At 48.9% G+C, this 24,445-nt stretch overlaps 1 protein-coding gene across 1 annotated transcript in view; it reads left to right on the top strand.

The window, feature by feature from the left end:
• LOC308358425 (uncharacterized protein) overlaps positions 1–24,445 on the top strand; it is a gene marked incomplete at its 5' end in the record, with an annotated part of 93,888 nt that overhangs the window by 15,064 nt on the left and 54,379 nt on the right. Inside the window, 5 exons of the mRNA XM_080828607.1 lie at positions 4,146–4,495; positions 12,497–12,634; positions 12,806–13,535; positions 19,316–19,442; positions 19,844–19,939. Of these exons, the coding sequence (XP_080684733.1) occupies positions 4,146–4,495; positions 12,497–12,634; positions 12,806–13,535; positions 19,316–19,442; positions 19,844–19,939 (1,441 nt within the window). The remainder of the gene's footprint in view (positions 1–4,145; positions 4,496–12,496; positions 12,635–12,805; positions 13,536–19,315; positions 19,443–19,843; positions 19,940–24,445) is intronic.

Genomic DNA, 24,445 nt, shown 5'->3' with positions numbered 1-24,445 from the left:
ACTTTCATCTTCAGCAAATTTTTTTTTTTTTTTTTTTTTTTTTTTTTTTTTTATCTTCAGCAAATTTTAACCCTACCCATCACTACTTGGTCAATACGTTCCTTATTTCTGGGACTGCTGACATGCAGGGACGTGATGTTAGGGAACTACGGACACCTACTCTTCATGGGTGAGGATCGCTTCCTTCCAGGTTTCCCAAACTCCACTCCGGGTTTTGTTCCTTCCCATAGAGACTCTGTCTTCAAAGATTCTTCTTTGCAGGACTGGAATTCCAATACCTGCAGGAAGGGATATAATTAAGGGTTTATAGGTGCAGAGAAAAAAATCCTCATGGTGTTTCATCTCTACCCTTAGCTTCCCCTTCCTTAAGCTAATGTCATCATTTACTGTAGAGGAGCGGTAATTCTAGAAATACCATTGTATAAAATGATACTGCTCCCAGGGCGCCTGGGTGGCTCAGTGGGTTAAAGCCTCTGCCTTCCGCTCAGGTCATGATCTCAGGGTCCTGGCATGGAGCCCCGCATCAGGCTCTCTGCTCAACAGTGAGCAGACTTAAACTCCATTTCCCACCCTCTGTTTTTGTTTCCATCATACTTGAAGTAGAGCTCAAGATCTGAACTTTGGAAATCCCTCCTATGTATTCTATTTCTTTTTTAAAGATTTTATTTATTTATTTGACAGAGATCACAAGTAGGCAGAGAGGCAGGCAGAGAGAGAGAGAGAGGAAGGGTACTGAGCAGAGAGCCCAATGCTTGGCTCGATCCCAGGGTCCTGGGATCATGACCCCAGCCGAAGGCAGAGGCTTTAACCCACTGAGCCTCCCAGGCACCCCAGAAATCCCTCCTATGTATTCTAAAGCGGCTGTCAGAAGACAGTATTTTGGGAAATAATTTTCTAGAATTCAACAATGTCTTCTCTACTGAGGATAATACTGCATTAAAAATTAGAGACTCTCCAAAATCCATGTTCTTTTTTTTTTTTTTTCTTTTAAATAAATGGGTCTTAGGGTGCCTGGGTAGCTCAGTCCATTAAGCAACTGCCTTTGGCTTGGGTTGTGATCCTGGGGTTCTGGAATTGAGCCCCACGTGGCGCTTCTTGCTCAGCGGGGAGCCTGCTTCTCCAGCTCCCTGCTGCTCATGCCCTCTCCCGCTCTCTCTCTCTCGCAAATGAATAAATAAAATCTTTATAAATAAGTAAGTAAGTCTTGCTACACTTCTAAGCCAGAGCTGGTCGCCTTTTTGGAAAGAAGGGGGCTGGGATAGTAAGAGAAAGGAGACAGTAGCTTTACATCCAGATAGGTGGGAATGAATGAAGCAGACGACGCCGCTTAGGTCCAGAAATTAAGGAAGAAACCAGACCTTAAAACGTGGTTTAGGAAACTTTGTTGAATGAAAATAATTTTCTATAAGATTAAGTTAATTTCCCTTGCTATCACACGGCAACAATCCTATCTAACACTCCCAGGCTCCCACATCCTCTAAGGATTCTCTTTCTGCTCCCCTTGTCTTCCATCATATTCACAGCAAGGGCAAAGACGTTTCCTTGGCCTGGGAGGGCCTGCGTGATACAGCTGTGTATCCACTGCGTTCGGGGACCTGGAGAAATCTGTGCCTATTTTTGAGGAATGTGTGTGAAGCCATTTTTAAAATTCCATTTTTGCCTCATGACAGAAATAGGTAAGGGGAGCTGTCAGAATATTACGTTTAGGAACGTTGTAAACACTGGAGACAGATATCGCCTAGCTTCTACTTTATGCTCTCCGATCTTATGGAAGCCTCAAACAGCATCTTACAAAATCCCACTCAGTAATTTCATTGGAGCACAAGGCACCTCCCTAAAATACACCTTTTTACAGTGTATTTCCCTTCAAAATTTTCTTTTTCTTAGGGCACCTGGGTAGCTCAGGTGGTGAAGTGTCTGCCTTCAACTCAGGTCATGATCCCAGGGTCCTGGGATCTAGTCCCGCATCAGGCTCCCAGCTCAGTGGGGAGCCTCCTTCTGCCTCTGCCTGCCACCCCAAACCCCCACTCCTGCTCACTCTCTCTCTCGCTTTCTCTGTCAAATAAATAAATAAAATCTTTAAAAAGAATTTTGTTTTTATATGAACATTAGAAATTTCAACTCTGTGTTCTCTATTCCTAAATGGTAAAATAATGTATCAACTTATGTCATATATAAATTTTTTACATCATATAATTGACACCATAGGGGAGCTTAGAACATTGTCCAACCTACAGTAAAGCATGCATTATTACCATATTTCTTAACAACTACCATTTTATAATTTTGGCTTGTTTATATGAATTTGTTGTGAGAGTGTCCCATACGTGATCACTCCGTGACGAGTTTCTGGGAAGTGTGGCTGTGACTTGCATAATCGAAACCCCCAGATGTGGGGTGCCTGGGTGGCTCAGTGGGTTAAAGCCTCTGCCTTCGGCTCGGGTCATGATCCCAGGGTCCTGGGATGGAGCCCCGCATCGGGCTCTCTGCTCAGCGGGGAGCCTGCTTCCCCCTCTCTCTCTGCCTGCTGCTCTGGCTACCTGTGATCTCTGTCTGTCAAATAAATAAATAAAATCTTAAAAAAAAAAAAAAAAAACAAACTACAGCTCTAGGGGCACGTAGGTGGCTCAGTGGGTTAAGCGTCTGCCTTTGCCTCAGGTCCTCATCCCGAGCCCTGCATCAGGCTCCCTGCTCAGCAGCAGGAAAGCCAGTCTGCTTTCTCCCTCCTTCTGCCCCTCTCCCTTCTTGTGCGTGTGTGTGCTCTCTCTCTCTCTCTCTCTCTCAACCTCTCTCTCAAATAAATAAATAAAATCCTTAAAAAAAATAAAAAAAAACTACAGCTCTATAAAAGGATCTTTTTCAATAAAATATGTATAATTTATTCAGAAATTCGTGGGGTTAAGATTTCTCTCATTCTTGTTTTACAATTCCATAACAATGCTTCCTTTTGTATGATAGGTTCCACAATCTTAATTGTTTTTATTTTTTTTTAAGTTTTTATTTATTTATTTGACAGAGAGGGAGAGACAGTGAGAGAGGGAACACGAGCAGGGGGAGAGAGAGAGGGAGAAGCAGGCTTCCTGCCGTGCAGGGAGCCCGATGCAGGGCTGGATGCGGGGCTCGATCCCAGGACCCTGGATAATGACCTGAGCCAAAGACAGATGCTTAACTAACGACTGAGCCACCCAGGCACCCCCATTTTAACCATTTTAAACTGTAGTGTGAAGTATATTTATGTTGTTGTAAAACCAACCTCTGGAATTTCTCATCTTGCAAAACAGAAGCTCATTTCCTGTAAAACAGCCACTGCCACCTGTGTCTCTACTCCAAGCCGCACCAACTACACGTTCCTCCTCCTTTTTTTCTTCCTACCTTCCTCCCTTTCTTTCCTTCCTTCCTTGTCTTTCACTACTTTAGGTTAGTCACATAAGTGCAATCAGTGTATCTGTCTCTGTGATTCATTTACTTCACTTAACATAATGTCATTGATGTGGGAAACAAAGGCAAAAGAAAAAATATTTAAATTTCCTCACTGCCTACAGCCCATTGACAAGTCCTTGAAGCGGGGAGCATGACCTTCTGGGAGCTCAGCCGCCTCAGTGTTAATACTTGGCTGAGAGCAAAAGGCAAGCTTGCGACAACATTACCCCAGCCTCCCAGGATCCTGTGAATCTACGTTAACATATGAAAATTCCCTTGGGAACTTCCATTATCTTCCTCCCTCCTCCCCCCACCCCGCATGTGTTAGCAATCATCCTCCAAGAATACGGCCCACCAGTATATATCTGAAGAGGCTCATGATCGAGGCTTTATTTACTTATTTATTTATTTTAGAGAGTGAGCCTGTGAAGGCGGCTCAGGGCAGAGGGAGAGGAAGACTTGTTTCCATTATACCCTGGAGGCTGGTGCTGTCCCAAACCCCAGCCTGACTTGAAAGCATATATTTAGTCACCTGTCACAACCCCAGGGCAGCTCCTTCTGCCCTTGGGTCCTGTCCCCCTGCTTTAACAAAACCACCTTTTTTTGCACCAAAGATGTCTCAATTCTTTCTTGGCCACCGGCTCTGGACCTCAACATTTCTATGTCATCATCACATTTTAACCATGTTGTATCCTGTGACGGAAGATCTGTTTCTCTTTTGAAAGCTGACTATTATCCCAGTAACCTGGAGACCACCTTTGAGGCGTCACCCCGCGGCCTCGGCTGTGGCGGCCTCCGCCAGCAGGTTCCTCTCTCGTTTCGCTCCCACTCCTCTGTCCGCTGTTGGCCGGGGCGCGGGGAGGGGCGCGGGGAGGGGCGCAGGGAGGGGCGCACGGGCACGCGGCTCCTGGGGTCCCAGACGGACGGGTTTGGCCACTCCCTGTCGACAGCGTCCGAGGCGGAACGACCCACGCTGGGGAGACGAGAGAGGAAGTTGCTTCGGGGAGACCCACCCCCGCAGGGCGGCCCGGGGACGTCCCAAGGGCTCTCTCCAGAGTGCTGGAAACACGTCCAGGTTTGCAGAAGGAAAATGGGGGGCGAAAGCGAGGGGGTGCCTGCAGGCCGGCAGCCAGGGTTAAATCTGTCCTGGTCTGGGGGCCGGTGGGGGGTGGGGTGTCTCTGGCTCAGGGCAGTCCCAGTTGCTTGAGGGGTCGTTTCCGTCTCCCCCCCCCCCCCGCCCCCGGGATGCTTTGCCCTCAGGGTCGTCCTCCTGAGCCGGGAGAGGCGCCGGAAGGAACCAGCTGGAAAGTCCGAGGTCAGAATTGAGGCGGCCACAGTCGTCTTTCTTGCCTTTGGGTTTTGTCAGCGCGAGAGGCAGAATAGGTCTGGGGCCCGTGCAACCGGGTGTCCTTGTACCCTCGGACCCTGCTTACAACATAATTCCCACAGTCGGTGGAATATGATGTGGGAAACAGAGGCAGAAGAGGAATTAGTAAATTTCCTTGCTACCTACAGCCCATTGAGAAGTCCCTGAAACAGGCAGGGTGACATTCCTCTAGGACCTGAACTACCCGGATGGTGACACTTTGCTGAGGGCAAAGGCAATCCTAGCCCTGATGACGGAGCAGGAGGCTGGCTGAGGACAAAGCAAAAGCTGGCACCTTGCACCCCGTCTCCACCCACTCCCCTGGGTAATATGTGTGACATTCCCCAGGCACCCCTGACTGCCTTAAGCGAGAAACAAATAGTTAACTTGCAGAGATCACAATCCTGCAAGACAGGAATCTCTCTTGGTTTACCAACGTCCTAGAGATCTACAAACAAAGAAGTTACCTTATCAATAGCACAATTTCCAGAGGCAAATAACTCAGTTCCTCAAGCCCTAAATAAAGTTAAATTTCTTCTAAACCCAAATCTCACTAACAAGGACACTTGATAGGAGAAATGTGAAACTTTATCTCTAGATCTCCAAGATAGTGTCGAGAATCATTCCCAAGCATATGGCCCACTGATATACATCTAAAGGGTCTCATAAGAAGATTTTTACTACTAGTAATAAACAACCTTTCTCCCAACAATAGCTGGCCCCTCAAGGTCCTGGAGACCTTGCTTCCAAAATTCCTAGAGACTAACATCATCCCCTTTGTCCTCACCTACCCAACTCCTGTGTATATAACCAGCCACTCCTCATACCCCCGGGGCAGCAGCTCTTCCTGCCCACAGGTCCTGTCCCCGTGCTTTAATAAACCACCATTTTGCACCAAAGATGTCTCAAGAATTCTTTCTTGGTCATCGGCTCCGGACCTCAGCCCACCGAACCTCACTTAGGTTCTAGAACTTCATCAGCCCCACCCTCCCAGCCCCCCAACTCCCACCAGGATCCTGTAAGTCTACTTTGACATATAAAAATTCTTTTGGAAACTCCTTTATCTCTAAACCCCCAAGGTACATGTTGACAGTCATCCCCCAAGCCATATCTACAGGGTCGCATTCTAAGGTTTTATTAGACAGTAATAAATGACATTTTCCTAACAATAGCTAGCCCCTCGCGGTCCTGGAAACCTTGCTTCCAAAATTCCTTAGAGATTTTTTTTACCATTTGACCAACATCTCAACGTTACCCCCCATCCTCAGCCCCTGGCAACAAAAATGCTAACTCTTCTATTTTCCCTTCCCCTCCCCCCCAGATTCTGCATATATGTGATTTCATACAATATGTTCTTTTTTTCTTAAGTGTGGCTTATTTAACTTGCGAAACTGTCCTCCACTTTTATTCTGTGGCTGCAAACAAAAGGCTTTCCCTCTTTTCTGAAGCTGATAGATATACTGAGAAAAATTAGATGAAGAGAGAGAGAACACCAGAGATTAACCTTTTGTATCATGAAGAGTTGCCCCTGGTGTGGCAAAAAGTTGTTTGATGATGATGGGGTTTTGACCTATCGGTGAGGTTCAGTGAGGTGAGGTCCGGAGCCGACGACCAAGAAAGAATTCTTGAGACGTGTTTGGTGCAAAATGGTGGTTTATTAAGGCACAGGGAGAGGACGTGTGGGCAGAAAGCGTTGTTGCACCGGGGCTGTGAGCTGTGGCTGATTATGTACTATGGGTTTGGGGGAGGTAAGGAGAAGGGAGGTTTGAAGAGGATTTTCATACCTTAAAGAAGATTCACAGGCTACTTGAGGCTTGCCATTTGTCAAGTTAAGGTGGTTTTTTTCCCTCTAGCAAGACATAAACATGAAGATCCTTGGGAGTTTCCCGGAGGAGCCTTACACTCTGCCTGTCTCAAGGATCTGTCAAGGGGCTGCAGATTACAAGGACATTTAATTGTATCTACATTTCCTTCCGGAAGCTGGGTTATGGATAGAGATGGCTTGTTCTTGCGGATCACTAAGAAACTTGTAAACTGAGGGAGACTCATGTCTTGCAGGACTGTGATCTACCTGAATTAACTCTTTGTTTTTCCTTTAGGGCAGCTAGGAGTGCCTGCGGAATGTCACAAGCATCCCATGGTGGTGGTGGGGGGGGGCAGTAAGGGGTGTCAGCTTCTGCTTTGTCCCCAGATTGCCTTCTGTTCCCCCCTCAGCAACATGGGCACTTTCTTTTTTCCTGTGAAGGACTTCCCCCTTTTAGAAATTCTAAATCCCCGTGCCTTTCTCTTTAAGTCATGGTGTTTGGCAGCATCAAGCCCCTATCTCTGAGCCTCGTATCTTTGAGTTTCCCAAACTTAAATTATTTTTGCTCTTGTGAATCTTAGTACTTTGTTAGATGAGCTAAAGAATTAAGAGCCAAAGAAAAATGTTTTCCTCTCCTACACATTCATTTTGTTGTCGAAGACTGACCTCCGCGCTTCAGATGCAGAACAGAATGTGAAGACAGAGCGGGGGTTAAGGAGGAACGGTAGTTTATTGCTTTGCCAGCAAATGAGGCAGCAAAGGAGGTCAGGACCTTCGAAACTGCAAGCAGCTCACTCAGAGGCCAGGGCTGTGGTTTTGCAGGGACATACAGGATCTAGCCGGTTTCGACAGGAATTGTGTGTGTGTGTGTGTGTGTGTGTGTGTGTGTGTGTGTGTCCAGCTGTGTTCATCATGTTGTCAGGATAGAGCTGGATTCCTGGAACAAAGGGCTGAGAAGATCACAGGGGAGGTTTGGGAAGATGAAAAAAGTTATCAAGCACCTGATGTTTAATGTACCTTTTGATTTTCGTTAAACTTTTCTTTTTTAAAATTTTATTTATTTGAGAGACAGAGCACTAGCAGGGAGAGGGGCAGAGGGAGCAGCAGGCTCCCTGCTGAGCGGGGAGCCTGACCCAGGACTCAATCCGAAGACCCCGAGATCCCCATCTAAGCCAAAGGCAGATGTTTAACCGACTGAGCCGTCAGCCCACACAGTTTTTTGCTTTTTTTTTTTAAGATTGTATGTATTTATTTGACAGGGAGAGATCACAAGTAGGCAAAGAGGCAGGCAGAGAGAGAAGAGGAAGCAGGCTCCCCACTGAGCAGAGAGCCCGATGTGGGGCTCGATCCCAGGACCCTGAGATCATGACCTGAGCCAAAGGCAGAGGCTTAACCCACTGAGCCACCCAGGTGCCCAGCCCACACAGTTTTTGTTCAACTTTATGCTTTTTTTTTTTTTTAAGATTTTACTTATTTATTTGATAGAGAGAGATCACAAGCAGGCAGAGAGAGAGAGAGAGAGGAGGAAGCAGGCTCCCTGCCGAGAAGAAAGCCTGATGCGGGGCTGGATCCCAGGACCCTGAGATAGTGACCTGAGCGAAGGCAGAGGCTTAACCCACTGAGGCACCCAGGCGCCCCAACTTTATGCTTTTAATCGGTTTCAGTTTCAATCATCAGGACAACTAGAGTAAGACCATTTCATATTTGACGGTCAGAAACCACTCAATATTTTCTAGAATGGCTTAAAGAAAAAGTATGACACCCAAATTCAGTGAAAATGTCAAAATTAGAATTCGCATATATGGGAATTATATGATGGGAGCGTGAAAAGTCCATTCACTTTGAAAACTGGCAGTTGCAAAAACAAACATTTAGCAGCGGAAGGGGAGCATTTCCCAGCCCAAAATATGTCTCTTTGCCCTAAGGATTCTTTTAGGCTGTTACTTTAAAGAAGGAAGAAAGGAAAAGCCCTGAAACTCAGTATGTTTACTTTTGTAAAAGATATTTGCCTTAATAAGGGAAAGCTCATTTGTAAGGGTGTCTTCCTCTGTGTAGCAGGAAGGAGAATGTGTCAGTCTCCAGAAACTCGGATCGGTGGAGAAGACGCGGCTCTGAGTCAGGTTAAGAATCGGAGCCTTGGTTCCCGGGCTTTGCCTGGTCACCTCCCCAAATGCTTCCAATTAGGATCACGTGTGGAGTTTCAAAAAACAATCATCTCTAGTGCCCTCTGCCTCAGATCCTGCCCATTGGTTTGGGTGGGAACAACAGTGTTGTGTTAATTAGCGGCTCCAGGTGATTCTCAATGAGGCCAGGGTTAAGCACGAGGGGTCGGGTTATTTTAGGAGTGGAGAGCGGGCTTTGGCTCAAGAACAGGTGAGGGTTTCTGCTCCGTGAGTCTGGGAGGCTCAGGTCCGTGCAGCACGCGGTTCCGATGCTGAAGCTGAATTTGTGGGTGCCTGTGGGCTGGGGAGACCCCCTGAAAGCGGAGAAGGAAAAGGCTGGGACTGGTCTCCCAGTAGGAGCTCACGGTTTCTGAATAGCTCCTGACACAAAGCATCGGGAATCTGGGACTTCTTTGCATTTTAAAGTCCGGCCTGCAGGCGGTCAGTTTTTAGGCTGGGAGTCTCCGTGGGGGGGCTTTAAAGGTTAAAGATCGTGTCGCAGCTGTGGCTTCTCCACCAACAGCTCGTGAGAGAGAAATCTGGAGGACTTGGCGGCAGAAGGAATGGCTGAGTCTCAGGTAAGCCTTGCCTCTAAGGTCGGAGGCTGTGTCATCGTTTTCTCCGAAAATTCTTTGTATTTGGAAATTGCAAATGTTGATTCCTTTACTTCTGCTTTATGTCTTCAGGTAATTTTTAAATCTTTTCAGAAATAATACTCACGGTTAGGTCTTTAGAACACTTCTCCCCTATACCCCAGAGCATTCACTCCCTTCTGTCCAAGCTGGCTTCCAACAGGCCCTCAGCAGTTGTCACTTTTTGTTTGTTTTTCTTTTCTTTTCTGGATTTAAATAATTTATTCAACATACTTCTTAGAAAACATATGCTGATTTTTTAAAAAGAATTTATTTATTTATTTGACAGAGAGATCACAAGCAGGCAGAAAGGCAGGCAGAGAGAGAGAGGAGGAAGCAGGCTCCCTGCCAAGCAGAGAGGCCAACATGGGACTCGATCCCAGGACCCTGGGATCATGACCTGAGCCGAAGGCAGAGGCTTAACCCACTGAGCCACCCAGGCGCCCTGATTTTTTTTTTTTTTTAAAGATTTTATTTATATGATAGAGAGTACAAGCAGGGGAGCGGCAGGCAGAGGGAAAGGCAGGCTCCCCCCAGAACAGGGGGAGCCCGATGTGGGGCTCAATCTCAGGGCCCTGGGGTCATGACCCGAGCCAAAGGCAGGTAGGTGGTTCACCGACGGAGCCACACAGGCGCCCCAGGCTGAAAATTTTATTTATTTATTTATTAAGATTTCACTTATTTGACAGAAATCACAAGTAGGCAGAGAGAGGGGGACCCCGCCCCCGCTGAGCAGAGAGCCCGATGTGGGGCTCGATCCAAGGACCCTGAGATCATGACCTGAGCCAAAGGCAGAGGCTTTACCCACTGAGCCGCCCAGGTGCCCCTTTTTATTTATTTATTAAAAGATTTTATTTATTTGAGACAAACCGAGGGGGGGAGGGGGGGAGGGGCAAAGGGAGAGGGAGAAGCAGACTCCTCAATGAGCAGGGAGCCCGAAGTGGGACTCGATCCAGAACCCCGAGATCATGACCTGAGCTGAAGGCAGACGCTTAACTGACTGAGCCCATTCAGGCGTCCTAGGCTGAAATTAAAAAATAATGGAAGCAAACAATTTCATAAATACATGTATAGATGTTCAAGTAGTGTCACTCACATGGCCTATAAATATGGATTCAGAGTCACGTTTACATATTGGCCGTCATAGCAAGCATACCGTTAACAACAGATGCATGAAGAAACTTTACCTGTTCAAGTCAGACGCCCAAGGCAAGGAGGAGGCACAGAGAGGGGAGGACCACCCAGCCCCCTGACCCCTCAACCCAAGAGAACTTAGGGGCAGTCAAAGCAGGAATCCCCCATGGTATCTCTGAGCCCAGCCCTGCTTGGAGACCTTTGGAGGGTTTATCCAAAGATTGCTGGGTGCCGCCCCAGTTTCTAACGCATGGAGACGGGGCTCAAGGATTTCCATTTCTAGTAGGTTCCTGATGTGATGCTATCGGTCCGATGGCCACACTTTGAGAATCCCCTAGAGTGCTTGGGGCTGCCTCTTCAATGAAGACCCTCATTCCTGTGTTCCCAAGGCCTCTGTCCCTGCCTGTCCAGAGGAAAAGCCTTTCCGGACCAGCTCTCTCCTGGCTTACTTGAACTTTGGTCTAGGCCGTGGGCCTGGGGGACCATGATAGGTCTCCCCTGACTACATCCTGTTTGGGAACAGGCAGAGTAGCCAAAGTGGCAAATACTCCTTCTGGGCCCGAAAAGGACATGCATGCATGAAGGAAAATAAAAGAAGGGCAGTGCCCAGCCGGGGTTGTGCGTAATCCCTGTTCTCAAGCTTTTAACACTGACTCAGAACCCCTAGAGGTTCAAGTGCTGGGAATTCACTTCTCAGCCAACGGACAGCTGATGCAGTATTTCCTGAGTTCCTGGGATACCCGAATAGAAGCAGACAGCCAGAGCCCCTGCCTTCCTGGGGAGGCCAGGGGACGGGGTCGCGGTCAGCCCTGTTCCTGGGCTTCTGAGGGAGAAGGCCGCTGCCCGAACCCTGGAGCTGAAGCCCGCGGCAGCCAGAGCTGCCCTGGAGGACACGGATCCCAGGGAGAGGGGCAGGTTTTTGCCATCCCCCCACCCCCAACCCGGAAGCTGGGACTGTGCTCTAAGGGCCTGTGGCACCCAGCAGTTCCATCCTTGGGCAGGCCCCACGGGAACCAACATCTTTTTTTTTTTTTTTTAAAGATTTTATTTATTTATTCGACAAAGATCACAAGTAGGCAGAGAGGCAGGCAGAGAGAGAGGAGGAAGCAGGCTCCCCGCGGAGCAGAGAGCCCGATGCGGGGCCTGGGCTTGATCCCAGGACTCTGGGATCATGACCTGAGCCGAAAGCAGAGGCTTTAACCCATGGAGCCACCCAGGCGCCCCGGAAACCGACATCTTAATAACTGACCAGAGATTGGGGAGGCCGTGGGGTGTAGGGCAAACAACACTGAATCAGGAGTTGAGCTTTTTTATTGTAGTTTGTACTGTTCCTACGGGGCTGTGCGAGATCGAGTCAGTGTCCCAGGTCACTACCTATCCGTGGAAGGGCTCAAGGGGGAGGGAATGGTGGATCTCCAAGGTCGTCCAACTCCAACCTTCAATTACAAAAAAATGCAATAAAATCCAGTTCGCAATCAGGAAGCATAGAGGGGACGGGGCCTGAGGCACTTGGACCTTGGGCTCTGGTCGGGGTGCTGGGGTGAGAAAGGGCTTCCTCTTCGCTGCCTGCTTTCCTTCCCACAGAGGCAGCCCCTGGCCCCAGGTGCCCGGACCCCTCTGCCTCCAGGCCTGCCCTCAAGGCCGGCCTCCCCACTCTCTGAGGCTTTGAGACCAAAGGAACGGGCCTGGCCGTGTGAAGGGCAGGCACTGGGGCCCAGAGACTCTCGAAAAGAGGCCCCGAGAGCCCCACGTTAGTGCGGGATGTTTGGGGTCCCCCATGCGCTCTCTGTCCTCACTCCTTCCTCCCGCGCCTCACACTTCATCTCTGATACACGAAGAGTGAGTCGTTTGCACAGAAGGATGCCTGGGACCGCTCTCTCCCCGCCTCCCGCTTTCATAGAAAAGCATTAAATACAGTTTCAAAATAAAATCCAAAGCTCAAAAAGGCCCTGATCTCGGGGCCTCCCGTTCTCCACAGGAGAATAAATCCGTTCGTCCCACTCGGACCGGCCTGGGGGATCGCGGGGCCCCGCGCCGGCCCCACCGGGCGTGGCGCTGCCGCGGGGAACACAAGGGATGGGCCTCGGGGACTGAGACTCGGAGGCCCGTCCACCGCGTCCGGAGGGGGACAGGGAGGGGACGGGAATAGAGTGTCAACTGCCAGGCCCTCAGGGACAGGGACGAGAGAGCAGGAGCCCGTCTGCCTGGGTTTCGGGGGAAACGGAGGTCTCCGGGGAGGAGCAGGGGAGAAAAGTGCTAATCGCCTTCCACGATCGGGTCCGGGGAGGCGCGAGCGGTCCCCAGAGCCCGCCCGGGAGGCTGGCGCCGCTCCGGGGCCCCGGCCCGCAGGCCGCCTTCCCGCCCGGGCCCCAGAGCCCCGCCGCCCCGCCCTCCGCGGGAGCAGTCCCGGCCTCCGGGTGGCCGGAAAACCAATGAGGACCGGGCAGCAGCCGCCCCCCACCCGGGGGCCGGGACGGGGTCGGCGCGGCCTTCGCGCCCTCCCCCGGGCCCTGGGGCCCTGGTACTGACGGGCGCACCCCCGCCCCGGCCTGGCAGGCCTCGGTGCACGCGCGTGCTGACCTCTCGGGAAACGTGGGGCCCCGCGCGGGGAGGGCCGGGGCTCCGGATCCGGGGGGACTGCGGGGCGCCGAGCGGCACCGGCGACCCCACTCGGTCCCCATCTCCGCCCGGCCCGCCGGGGGACAGCGGCGGCGGCGGCGGCGGCCGGGCCCCGGGAAGCGAGGCGTCCAGGCCGAGGGCCGGCCGAGCGGAGAACGGAGGGCGGAGCCGCCCCGCCCGCCCCGCCAACCCTCCGCGGCGCCGGGCCCGCCGCCCGCAGCCCTCCCGGCCGCAGCCGCCGCGTCCGGGGCCTCCAGGATGGTCTGGCGCTCCTCGGGCGCGGAGTCCGAGGAGGAGGGATGCACCTGCCCGGTGTGCCGCTGGACCGTGGCGACCCTGCGCGTGGCCCGCGCGCCCGCGCACACCAGGCCGCGCCGCCGGCAGCCCTAGCGCACCAGGTACTCGCCCCCGGCGCGGCGGGGAGTCGGCCGCTGCCCTCGGCGCGGGCGGGGGCGGCGGGGAGGCGAGTCCCGGGCGCTAGGCCTCGCGCGGCGGCCTCCGCGGGCCCGGCGGCCCCCGGGGGAGAGCGGGACGTCGCCTGGGGAGGAACAAAGGACCGCGTGGGAGCCAGCCGGGGGCCCGCCGCCGGGGTCTCGCGCTCCAGCTCCGCAGCTCCCCGTGTGGCCCCCCGGCCCCCTCTTCCCGGTCTCCCCCTCAGCCTCGCGCTCCCGCCGCCCGCGGGAACCCAGGCACTCCCAGCCCCCCGTGTGCCTACCCCACTCCCCCGGACCTGTTTGGTTTTTTGTTTTTAATAAGATTTTCTTTATTTGAGAGAGAGAGAGTGCAAGGGGGAGGGGAGGGGGAGGGAGAAGCCTGCTGCTCGCGGAGCAGGGAGCACGATGCGGGGCTGGATCCCGGGGCCCGAGATCCGGGCCCGAGATCCTGGCCCGAGATCCTGACCCGAGCCGGAGGCAGAGGCTTAACCCACTGAGCCACCCAGGCGCCCCCAACAGTTGTCACTTTGAATTAAAGTCCTGCAAGTACTAACACCCCCCCCCCCCAAAAAAAAAACCACCAAAACCCAAAAACCTATCCCCTGTGATAGCTTCACAGGGGAAGGTGTTGAGTCCAAGATTCCTGTTGCTGGTGGGGTCGGTCCTGGGACATCAGAGAAGGAACCCGTTCCCATTTAGGGCCAAACGGGTTGCTTTCTCAAGCTCGGTAGACTAGTGTTAAAAATGCACAAGTACACAGGATGAATATGAGAACCGGACTACGTCTGAATGTTCTGGAAATAAAAAGGGGGGACTCTTGCTCTCTACAATGTATTCTGTTTAAAAAATACTGGGTGCTGCAGGATGTGGAAACTATGCCTGGTCCGAGTTTCTGTAAATCAGCCGTGCTTGTATTCAGATAGGCTGTTCCCGGGGGGCCGGTGGAACACAGCAGTTATAATAGGTCCTTTGGTGTGCCTTAGTGATGTAGGAAAGACATTAGGGCTCGAAGCCAATGGCTAAGAAACAGTTCTTGACCGATCTTTGGTGCAAAAAGGTGGTTTTATTAAAGCAGGGGGACAGGGCCCTGGGAGTGGAAAGATCTGCACTGGGGTCAGGAGGAGTGGCCCATTATCAAGTTGGGAGGGGGTTAGAGATAGTGTAAGTCTCTAAGGAATTTTGGAAGCACGTTTCCAGGACCTTGAGGGGACTGGCTGTTGTTAGGAAAAGGTCATTTATTATTGTCTAATAAAACCCAAGTTATGAGACTCTTCAGTTGTATATCAGTAGGTCATAAGCTTGGGGGGAGGATTGCCAACAGTACTAAGTGGGGGGGGGGGGCTTCGAGATAAAGAAAGTTTCCAAAGCAAGTTTTATCTGTTAAAATAGGCGTGCAGGCTCTTGGGGGTTGGGCTAAGATTTAGCCTTTTGCCCTTAGCAAAGTGTCAACATCCAGGTGGTTGAGTTCCTAGAGGAATGTCACTCTGCCTGTTTCGAAGGACTTGTCAGTGGGCTGTAGGTAGTAAGGACATTTAGTACTTTCTTCTGCCTTTCTGTCCCACATGATTAGGCACTGATATCAATTTGTTTTCTTACAGCTAATGGTACTTTTATCGGCTTGGTGCTCTCTGCCCCATTTCTCCCCTATATTGTTCATATTTCCCTCCCTTATCACTTGTAAGGATCTGCCATGGATTTACTGAGCGGCGTGCGGAAACCATCCCATTTAAACTGGAGACTTTCTCCTGAGTTTCCTTTTGCTTGTAGTTTCTGTTGAGAGAAAAGACAAAAGAAGTGAAATTTCCTTACTGCTTGCATCTAGAGCCAAAATGCAACCTTAACTTGACAAAAGCCAGACCTCCGGGCTCCTGGAAGTCCTCTTTAGCCTAACATGAAAATCCCTTTTAAATTTCCTTCGCCTCTACCCTCACTAACTGGAAAGTATACTGGCAGTGTTTCCTCACAATCACACTGCCGCTTACTTTTATTTATTTATTTATTTATTTATTTTTAAAATATTTTTATTTATTTATTTGACAGAGAGAGATCACAAGTAGGCAGAGAGGCAGGCAGAGAGAGAGAGAGGAGGAAGCAGGCTCCCTGCTGAGCAGACAGCTGGACGCAGGACTCGATCCCGGGACCCTGGGACCGTGACCTGAGCAGCAGGCAGAGGCTTTAACCCACTAAGCCTCCCAGGTGCCCCTCTGGGGCTCTTTCTGCCTACAGGCCCTGTCACCAAACCTTACTGAAAACAGGGCATCTTAGTGGCTCAGTGGATTAAGCCCGACTCTTGACCTTGGCTTAGCTCGTGATCTCAGGGTCCTGAGTTCAAATTTCTCCACGCTGGGCTCCATCCTGGCACAGAGCCTACTGAACAACAACAAACAGATTTTGCACTGAAAATATCTCAGTAATTGTTTCTGGACCTTAGGTTCCTGGCCCACATCATATCAGTTTCCGCTGGACAATAAAGTCTCATACCTTGGTGTACTAGAGACAGTGACTTCCGGGACTGGAGGTTCTGAATCAGTCCGAGCTCTATCCCATGGATTTTTATTTTACTCCAGGCTCCTGTCACAAACACACTCTTCTGTTTACTTCTTTGTATTTTCGGAAAAAGAAAACAAGAATCGCATAATTAACAAGTTTGATGTTTTAAGATCCTGAAATAATAATAGAGCACAAGTGATGATGGAAACAAAAGATTTCCATGAAATGCGATGCTGTGGGGTCATTGAGCTCAACAGTCAGGAAGGAATTCTTGAGACCGTTAAAGGCTCCCGTTGGTCATTTTACTTAAGTAGCAAGCGGACAGGACCCGTGGGCAGAAAAATATGCGTTGCAGCCTGCAGGAAGCTGGTAGGTAGCTCCCTGTGAAGTGTGCAAGGGCGGGGGGAGCATGTGGGGAGTATTAGATCCTAAGTGTTTCTTTGAATTTCTACTTGTAAAAGTAGAAATTGTTTGCAAGATTTCTCTGGTGCTTATTCAGTTCGATATTAACTATCAGTGAGATGTACAGGCTGTCACAAGACCTTTAAGAACACAGCAGCCACAGGGCGCCTGGGTGGCTCAGTGGGCTAAGCCTCTGCCTTCGGCTCAGGTCATGATCTCAGGGTCCTGGGATGGAGCCCTGTATCGAGCTCTCTGCTCAGCGGGGAGCCTGCTTCCCTTCCCCTCTCTCTCTGCCTGCCTCTCTGGCTACTTGTGATCTCTCTCTCTTTCTCTCTCTGTCAAGTAAATAAGTAAATAAATCTTAAAAAACAAAAAACACAGCAGGCAACCCTTATTTGATCCTTACCGGAAGTAGGTGGGTTCTCGGCCAGCCTTCTGGCTAATGGTGAACTTTTTTCTGCTTCTAGCCCTCATCATAGTAGACTCAGAAATAATAGCTCTTTTATTTATAGAATTCAAGATGTTTGTGTTGATAGTGTGACTTAAAGACAGACGCAGCATTATCCATAAAGAGCTTTGTGAGTGTCATGTCTTCGAAAATGTTTCTTAAATTAGTCACCATGACAGTTCTGCACTGTCACTTCCAGGGAGTGTGTGTAACTACTTTCTGAATGTGTGATGTGTGCACGAATGTGACGTGGTAGGTCAGATGTGTGTGGATCCCTTCTTGTTTCCATCAGTCTTCTCAGGGTTGACACCTGCGGTGAACACTGCTTGAAGGTTCTCCCTTGATGTTGACCTGCTGTCGTTCTAGATCCACTCCGGGTCAACCAGCGTGAAAACCTGATCCCGTCCATGTTACTGGGTGTTTGACAAAATATTCTCATAATAATAGAATAAGGTGTTTGCTGTCTTAGGGTAATATTACATATTTTCTGTGAATTTATGAAAAACTGTTAGATGCTCTCTAATAAAGAGAGTAAACGTGCTGAGAAAGGATTGGCTTTGGCTCTCTTGCCATTCCAGTAGAACCTGTAATTGTTATAAAACCCATTCAGCTCCCTGTCCTCCACGAATTCTTGCCTTGGAGTCCTACCTCTTTGTTATTAAAGAATGTTTACTGGAGCCCACAGGCTACTGTTTTTTTAGAAATGCAGACTCCCGTTGAACCCCAGAACTCCTGAACAGAATCTGCACTTTAACCAGATCTCCAGTGCACTGTTGTGAAATTCTGATTCACTTGTGAATTTAATCAGTACATTTGTAACCCACAGAAACATTCCACCTAAGAAGGAGACACAACTAGGGGCACCAGGGTGGGTCAGTCGGGTGAGCGTCTGCCTTCGGCTCAGGTCGTGATCTCAGGGTCCTGGGATCGAGCTCCCTGTTGGGCTCCCTGCTCAGCAAGGAGCCTGCTTCTCCCTCTCCCTCTGGCCCTCCCACCCAGCTTGCACTCTCTTTCTCTCTTTCTCTCAAATAAATAAAATCTCTAAAAGGAAAAGAAAAAGGCACAGCCTATAATGTATGACATAATACAGTACTCAGTAACTTGTTGGGTCTCTGTTGACGCCTTCATTTTACAAATTATCTTGGATAAATACACAGTATTTATAATGGTTTTCCGGATCATATGCCGTCCTCTTACCTCAAGCGTAGAGAACACATTAGAGCATATTACTGTGTTAAAAGTTCCCTGATGCATAGAGGAGGAAACTCACCTAAGCCAGAAGCAGTTCTTTTTTTTTAAAAGCAGCTTTTTTTTTTTTTAAGATTTTATTCATTTATTTGACAGAGAGATCACAAGTAGGCAGAGAGGCAGGCAGAGAAAGTGGGGGGGGGGAAGCAGGCTCCCTGCTGAGCAGAGAGCCTGATGTGGGGCTCGATCCTAGAACCCTGAGATCATGACCCGAGACAAAGGCAGAGGCTAAATCCACTGAGCCACCCGGGTGCCCCGCCAGAAGCAGTTCTGATAGAATGCAGCGGAAAGGAGTTCACTCCTTGGGGAATCACAGATGGAAACTACAGCGGGTGAGATTGTTAATGCAGATTTGCAGCATATAAAGAGATCAGAAGGGGGCACCTGGGTGGCTCAGTGGGTTAAGCCTCTGCCTTGGGCTCAGGTCATGATCTCAGGGTCCTGGGATAGAGCCCCACATTGGGCTCTCTGCTCAGTGGGGAGCCTGCTTCCTCCTCTCTCTCTCTGCCTGCCTCTCTGCCTACTTGTGATCTCTTGTCTGTCAAATAAATAAATAAAATTAAAAAAAAAAAAAAAGAGAGAGAGAGATTGGAGGGAATAACTTCCAAAGCAGACACTCAGAGAAGCAGAAGGAAGGATTTCGTATTATTTGGGTTTAGGGCGGAAGTTCAAAAAGTGGAACCTTATCTTGTGTAGAGCTGGGCATTAGGTGACCCAAGAGCCTCCGGAAAACCTTCTCTACATACTTTGATGTTATGTAAATGAGCTTTGTGCTCCTCCTTGGGTGGAGATTTCATATGATCACGAGATTAAGGGAACTGTAGATCACTCCTTGGATGACTCCTTGGTGGGTCTGTTTAGGTGTCATAGGAGGGGATGGTTTAAGGTCAAAGTGGGCTGACCCAAGATCTTCCTCAGGGCAGTTAGTAACCTGTGTTGCATAGTTTGTTTCCCTGGAAGGACACTGTGCCTGGGGGTTTGAATAAAGTCAAAGATAAGGTGGAAAGAAGAGGTTAAGTAAAATGTGGGACAAGCAGATAAGCAGGGAAGGTCAGGTCTTGGTCTCGGTGTTGACACTGACTCCCTCTTTCAACTTAGGGACGGACCATCGTGAACTGTGTCAATGGCCACTTGGTGACTGTGGTATTTATTACAGGGACTGCTGACCTTCAGGGATGTGGCCGTAGAATTCTCCCTGGAGGAGTGGGGACGCCTGACCCACACTCAGCGGCTACTGTACAGGGATGTGATGTTGGAGAACTACGGACACCTCCTCTTCCTGGGTGAGAATGACTCCTTCAGGTTTCCCAAACCCCACTCAGGGTTTTGTTCCTTCCTTTGTTTTTGTTTTGTTTTGTTTTAAGATTTTATTTATTTATTTGACAGAGAGCGAGGGAGCAGACGAGAGAGGGAATGTGAGCAGGGGAGGGGGCGGAGGGGGAGGCAGACTTCCCACGGACCAGGGAGCCTGATGTGGGACTAGATCCCAGTATTGTGGGATCATGACCTGAATCAGACGCCCAACCGACCCACGTACTCGGGCACCCCCACCTGTGTCTTCTAAAGGGGCTGTTGATCAGTCATTGTCTAGATGTTACAAATGTCTTTTCTTCTCTACTGAGCACGATACTAGATTGAAAATCTCCAGCAGTGCTCATGTTCATTCCTTTTTTCTAATAATCAGGTCTCATTGTGTCAAAGCCAGACCTGGTCTCCTTTTTGGAGCAAAAGAAGCAACCTTGGAATCTGAAGAGAAAGAAGACGGTAGCCATCCACCCAGGTAGGTGGGAGTGAATGAAGCAGATGACAGAGGTGAGGCCCACATGTGGAGGAGGACAATGACCTTGAAATGTGGTTTGAGTAGCTCACCTTGAATGGAAATAACCTTGAGAAACCTAGTTATGGTTTTCTCCTTCTCACAAAGAGATATCTGCTCTCCACCATTATCAAGCTCTCACATTCTCTAGGGATTAGGGCCTCCGTAATCTGAGAGCTTCTCCGTTGCCGGGAGGGCCCTGGGAAGTCCTGTTTGCGAGGAACTCTATGTTAAGCCCTTTGTAAGTTCTGTTTGCCTCCTGTGAAAGGCGTTGTCAGGGTGGTCGTAGGCCTGTTGGGGTTTGGTGCAGAAATTCCGGCAGCACTGGAGACAGACATCCCATGTTTTCTGCTTTACGTTTTTCCAATGTGATGGCAGGTTTAATATTAATCATACAAAACTGAGACTCAGTAGTTTCATCCACTAAGCACCGCCCTAAAATAAGAAAATCAAATCCTTTATTTCACTTCAGAAGTTAATTTCTGTTCGTATAAACTGAAATTAGAAACTACCACTCTGTTTTCCATTCCTCAGTGGTGAAATAACGTAGCGTTATCTATCTGAGTCTGAGAATGCCTACCTAAATTAATGCCACAGGGGAACTAGGACATTTAGACCTCAGAACTCGCATCATACAATAACTTCTCAGTTCTTACCTTATTTCTCAGTAATTGGATCATTTTATAATTTTATCTTGTATGATAGGAATTTCTTTTGACTTTGTCCTGTGTGCTTTCACTTATTAGTTATATAGGAGATTCATCTCTCATTTTTAAAGTTTTTTTTGTTTTTTGGTTTTTTTAAATCTATTTGACAGAGAGAAACACAGCCAGAGAGGGAACACAAGCAGAGGGAGTGGGAGAAGGGGAAGCAGGCTTCCTGCTGAGCAGGGAGCCCAGTGCGGGGCTCGATCCCAGAATCCTGGGATCATGACCTGAGCGGAAGGCAGAGGCTTTAACCCACTGAGCCGCCTAGCGCCCCTGGACTTGCTTTCTTTAGCAGTACACAAATAACAGTAATTCTGGGGCCTGTCACGCATGTTCTGGGCCTTTGTCTTGTCTGAGTTTTTGTCATTTCCCAGTTTAAGGCAGTGGGGTTACCGCTGCAGAGTGCACGATCCCTCCTCTCTCTGTCTTCAGCTCTGTCGTCTCTCCAGTGTTTGCACAAAGGCTCACCGTTGCTCTGAGCAGCCCCCACACTGCATCCAGGGTGCTCTCATTCCCTCTGGGTCCCATGTGGTGCATGACAGAAACAAGTCCCTTAGGCAGCCCAAAAGAATCATGACTGTATAGGCAACTCATTGTTCTCTCACAGTGTTGCTGTGGAGAGTCAGGGAGGGCAAGCCCCGGTTGTGGGCAAGTGTCACAAACTCTCCTTATCTCTTTGACGTGCCTCTTCTTCCTTCCCACTTACCTGTGGGTGCTGTGTTCTCCTGACTGGTTTCTGGAACATTCTAAAGCGTAATTTGGTCCACTTTTGTCTCCATGGAGGAGCACAGTCCTGTGCTTCCTTTTTCTCCATTCTGTGGCTGCCCTAGAATGGGCATTAATTTTGCACATTAGCCTCTTAACATATATGGTGTGAGTTCAGTAAGTTCAGTAAGTGGGATAGCTTTTTTTTTTTTTTAAAGATTTTATTTATTTATTTATTTGACAGATCACAAGTAGGCAGAGAGGCAGGCAGAGAGAGAGAGAGGAGGAAGCAGCCTCCCCGCTGAACAGAGAGCCCGATGTGGGGCTTGATCCCAGAACCCTGAGATCATGACCTGAGCTGAAGGCAGAGGCTTTAACCCACTGAGCCACCCAGGCGCCCCAGGATAGCTTATTTTAAATCTGTTAGTTGTGTCTTTCCATAGCACCTTAAGCTTGTTGGGAAAGAGAAGGACTCATTCCATGGAAGGATATGGAAAGATGTGGGAGCCCTGGCCCTGAGTATTTATACTTAACGACTGACTGGGAAGGTGAGGTGGAGGGTGAAGGGCAGGAAGGATGTCATGATGGACATAACCAAACTGGGACAACTACCCGTAATGAAATCTTACTGCCAGAAGCGATCAAGGATATAAAACGATTGGGGGAGGGGTGCCTGGGTGGCTCAGTCCTTAAGCCTCTGCCTTTGGTTCAGGTCATGATCCCAGGATCCTGGGATTGAGCCCCATGTCGGACTCCCTGCTCGGCGGGAAGCCTGCTTCTCCCTCTCCCACTCCCCCTGCTTGTGTTCCCTCCCTGGCTGTGTCTCTCTCTGTCAAATGAGTAAAGCTTTTAAAATAAAAATAAAACAATTGGGGGAAAAACCCCACCTTAAGTGGGTTGTACTGGCAGAACGATGTCTTTGAACCCAAGGACCCAAATCTTTTTTTTTTTTTTTTAAGATTTTGTCTATTTGTCAGTGAGGGAAGACAATAAGCAGGGGAAGCCGCAGGCAGAGAGCTGAGCAGGGAACGGGACGTGGGGCTCGATCCCAGGACTCCGGGATCATGACCTGAGCCGAAGGCAGCCGCTTAACCCATTGAGCCACCCAGGCGTCCCTCCAAATCCATTTTTTAAACACACATATTTTCTGAAAGGACGTTTGTTAATTTCAGAAAGTCACCTAGTCCGTGCTGAAAGTCATCATTCAAACAACTTCAAATATCAAATTGGGTTAATCAAGCCATGAAATATTTCTGAAAGTTAGACGTTTAAGAATGAAGATAAAAATTCTAAATGTGATGTCAACCCTCTGTGGTAAATATTTGTTATGTCTCGTGGGCGAAAAATAAATGTTTCCCTATGTACCTATCTGTGTGTGTTTACATATGTGTGTTTAAGCACACACAAGCATAGATTATGCTTTCCATGAAATGGATTATTGAAATCAAGTACATTTGAGCGAGATCGCGTGCGTGCAGGATGGTATGGCCGTAGATGGAATCATGTACATTTAGATCTTGGAAAACAGCCCTCCTAGCAACAGGGACAAACTCCCGTCGTGTGAAAGAGTATTCGGTAAGACATCTCCTGCGCCTTGCCCGGCGTTGCTCGGTTATCACTGCCTGGATTGTTGTGTTTTCTTTTTTTCAGTTTCATCCTCATCGTTTAGTTCTATCTCTAGGGAAATTCCAGTGGAATATAATGAAGCAAAGTTTGGTGTTACCAGGAACATTTCTTTATGTTTAACATTTCTTTATGTTTAATACGTCAGTGGAGATGTTAGGGCTTGGATATACCACATTGTCATGTTTTTCCTAACACCCTCCCTATTTTTTAAAAATTTCTTTCTTGTGTTTTCCTATATGCATTTGAAAAAAATAATCCTGGGTGGCTCAGTGGGTTAAAGCCTCTGCCTTCAGCTCAGGTCATGATCCCTGGGATCGAGCCCCGCATCGGGCTCTCTGCTCAGCTGGGGCCTGCTTCCCCCTCCCTCTCTGCCTGCCTCTCTGTCTACTTGTGATCTCTGTCTGTCAAATAAATAAATAAAAATCTTAAAAAAAAAATTCTACATTTCCTTCTTTTTTCTGTGAACATTGTGTACTCAGTACCATGTTGTTTTAGCTAGAGATTAAATATGCTTTGAAAATCTAGCCCTTCCTACATTGAATTTCACCCTGTCAGTATATGTACTCTGTGACACTGGTCTTTTCACATATGTCTATTTCTTTGCTTTTGGGCGTTTTTAAAAATTTTTATTTTATTTTTATTTATTTTTAAGATCAGCAGTCAACATCTTTTTTTTTTTTTAGACCCCATTTCCTAGCAGCCTCTATCTATCCCAACACGGGGCTTGAACTCACAGCCCCTGGATCTGGAGCTGTATGCTCCACGACTGAGCAGGCGCCCCATGTTGAATATTTTTTTATCAAGTCACACCTGTGGAACATAAGTGAACAGCTCCAGGGCATTTCACAAACTGATCGCATCTCCATAAGCCACTGAGGTCGAGAAAGAGTATTACCTGTCCTCTCCCTGCCCCACCTCAAGCTCCTCGGGCGCTTTCCCCACAGCTCAGCACTCTTAACAAGTAGGGCAAGAGGTTGCTCTCCTCGTTGTGCACTTCCTGTAATGTAATCAGGCAGTGGGAACTCTGGTGTTTGGCTTTCTTCTCTCTACCTGTTTGTGTGTTGATCTGTATTCCTGCAGATGACGTGCATGACGCATGAGAACAGATCGAGACGATTCCCTTGTGCGAATATGGGTTCATTACATCATTCTGCCACTAGTGGGGGCGAGGGTTCTCCGAGAAGGACTGTCAAGAATACTCCGGGCCTGTAAAATCTGTAATTTGTCTTTTAGTGGAACGTGCACTCCCTTGTGCCAATTTTCACATCCACCAGCTGTGGATGGGATCTCTAGCTTATCCACATACTTTCCAAAACGTGGTAATTTACGGGATTTTGACATTGGGCTCCTGTGTGTTATATGATGTCACAAAGTCGTGGTTTTATTTCCTTTTTTGTTATTGTTGTTGTTACTTCCTGTGACTGTGGATTTG

This window comes from Martes martes (genome assembly GCF_963455335.1).
Source record: "Martes martes genome assembly, chromosome: 17".
NCBI lineage: Eukaryota > Metazoa > Chordata > Mammalia > Carnivora > Mustelidae > Martes > Martes martes.
This window is presented reverse-complemented; position numbering and strand designations above follow the sequence as displayed.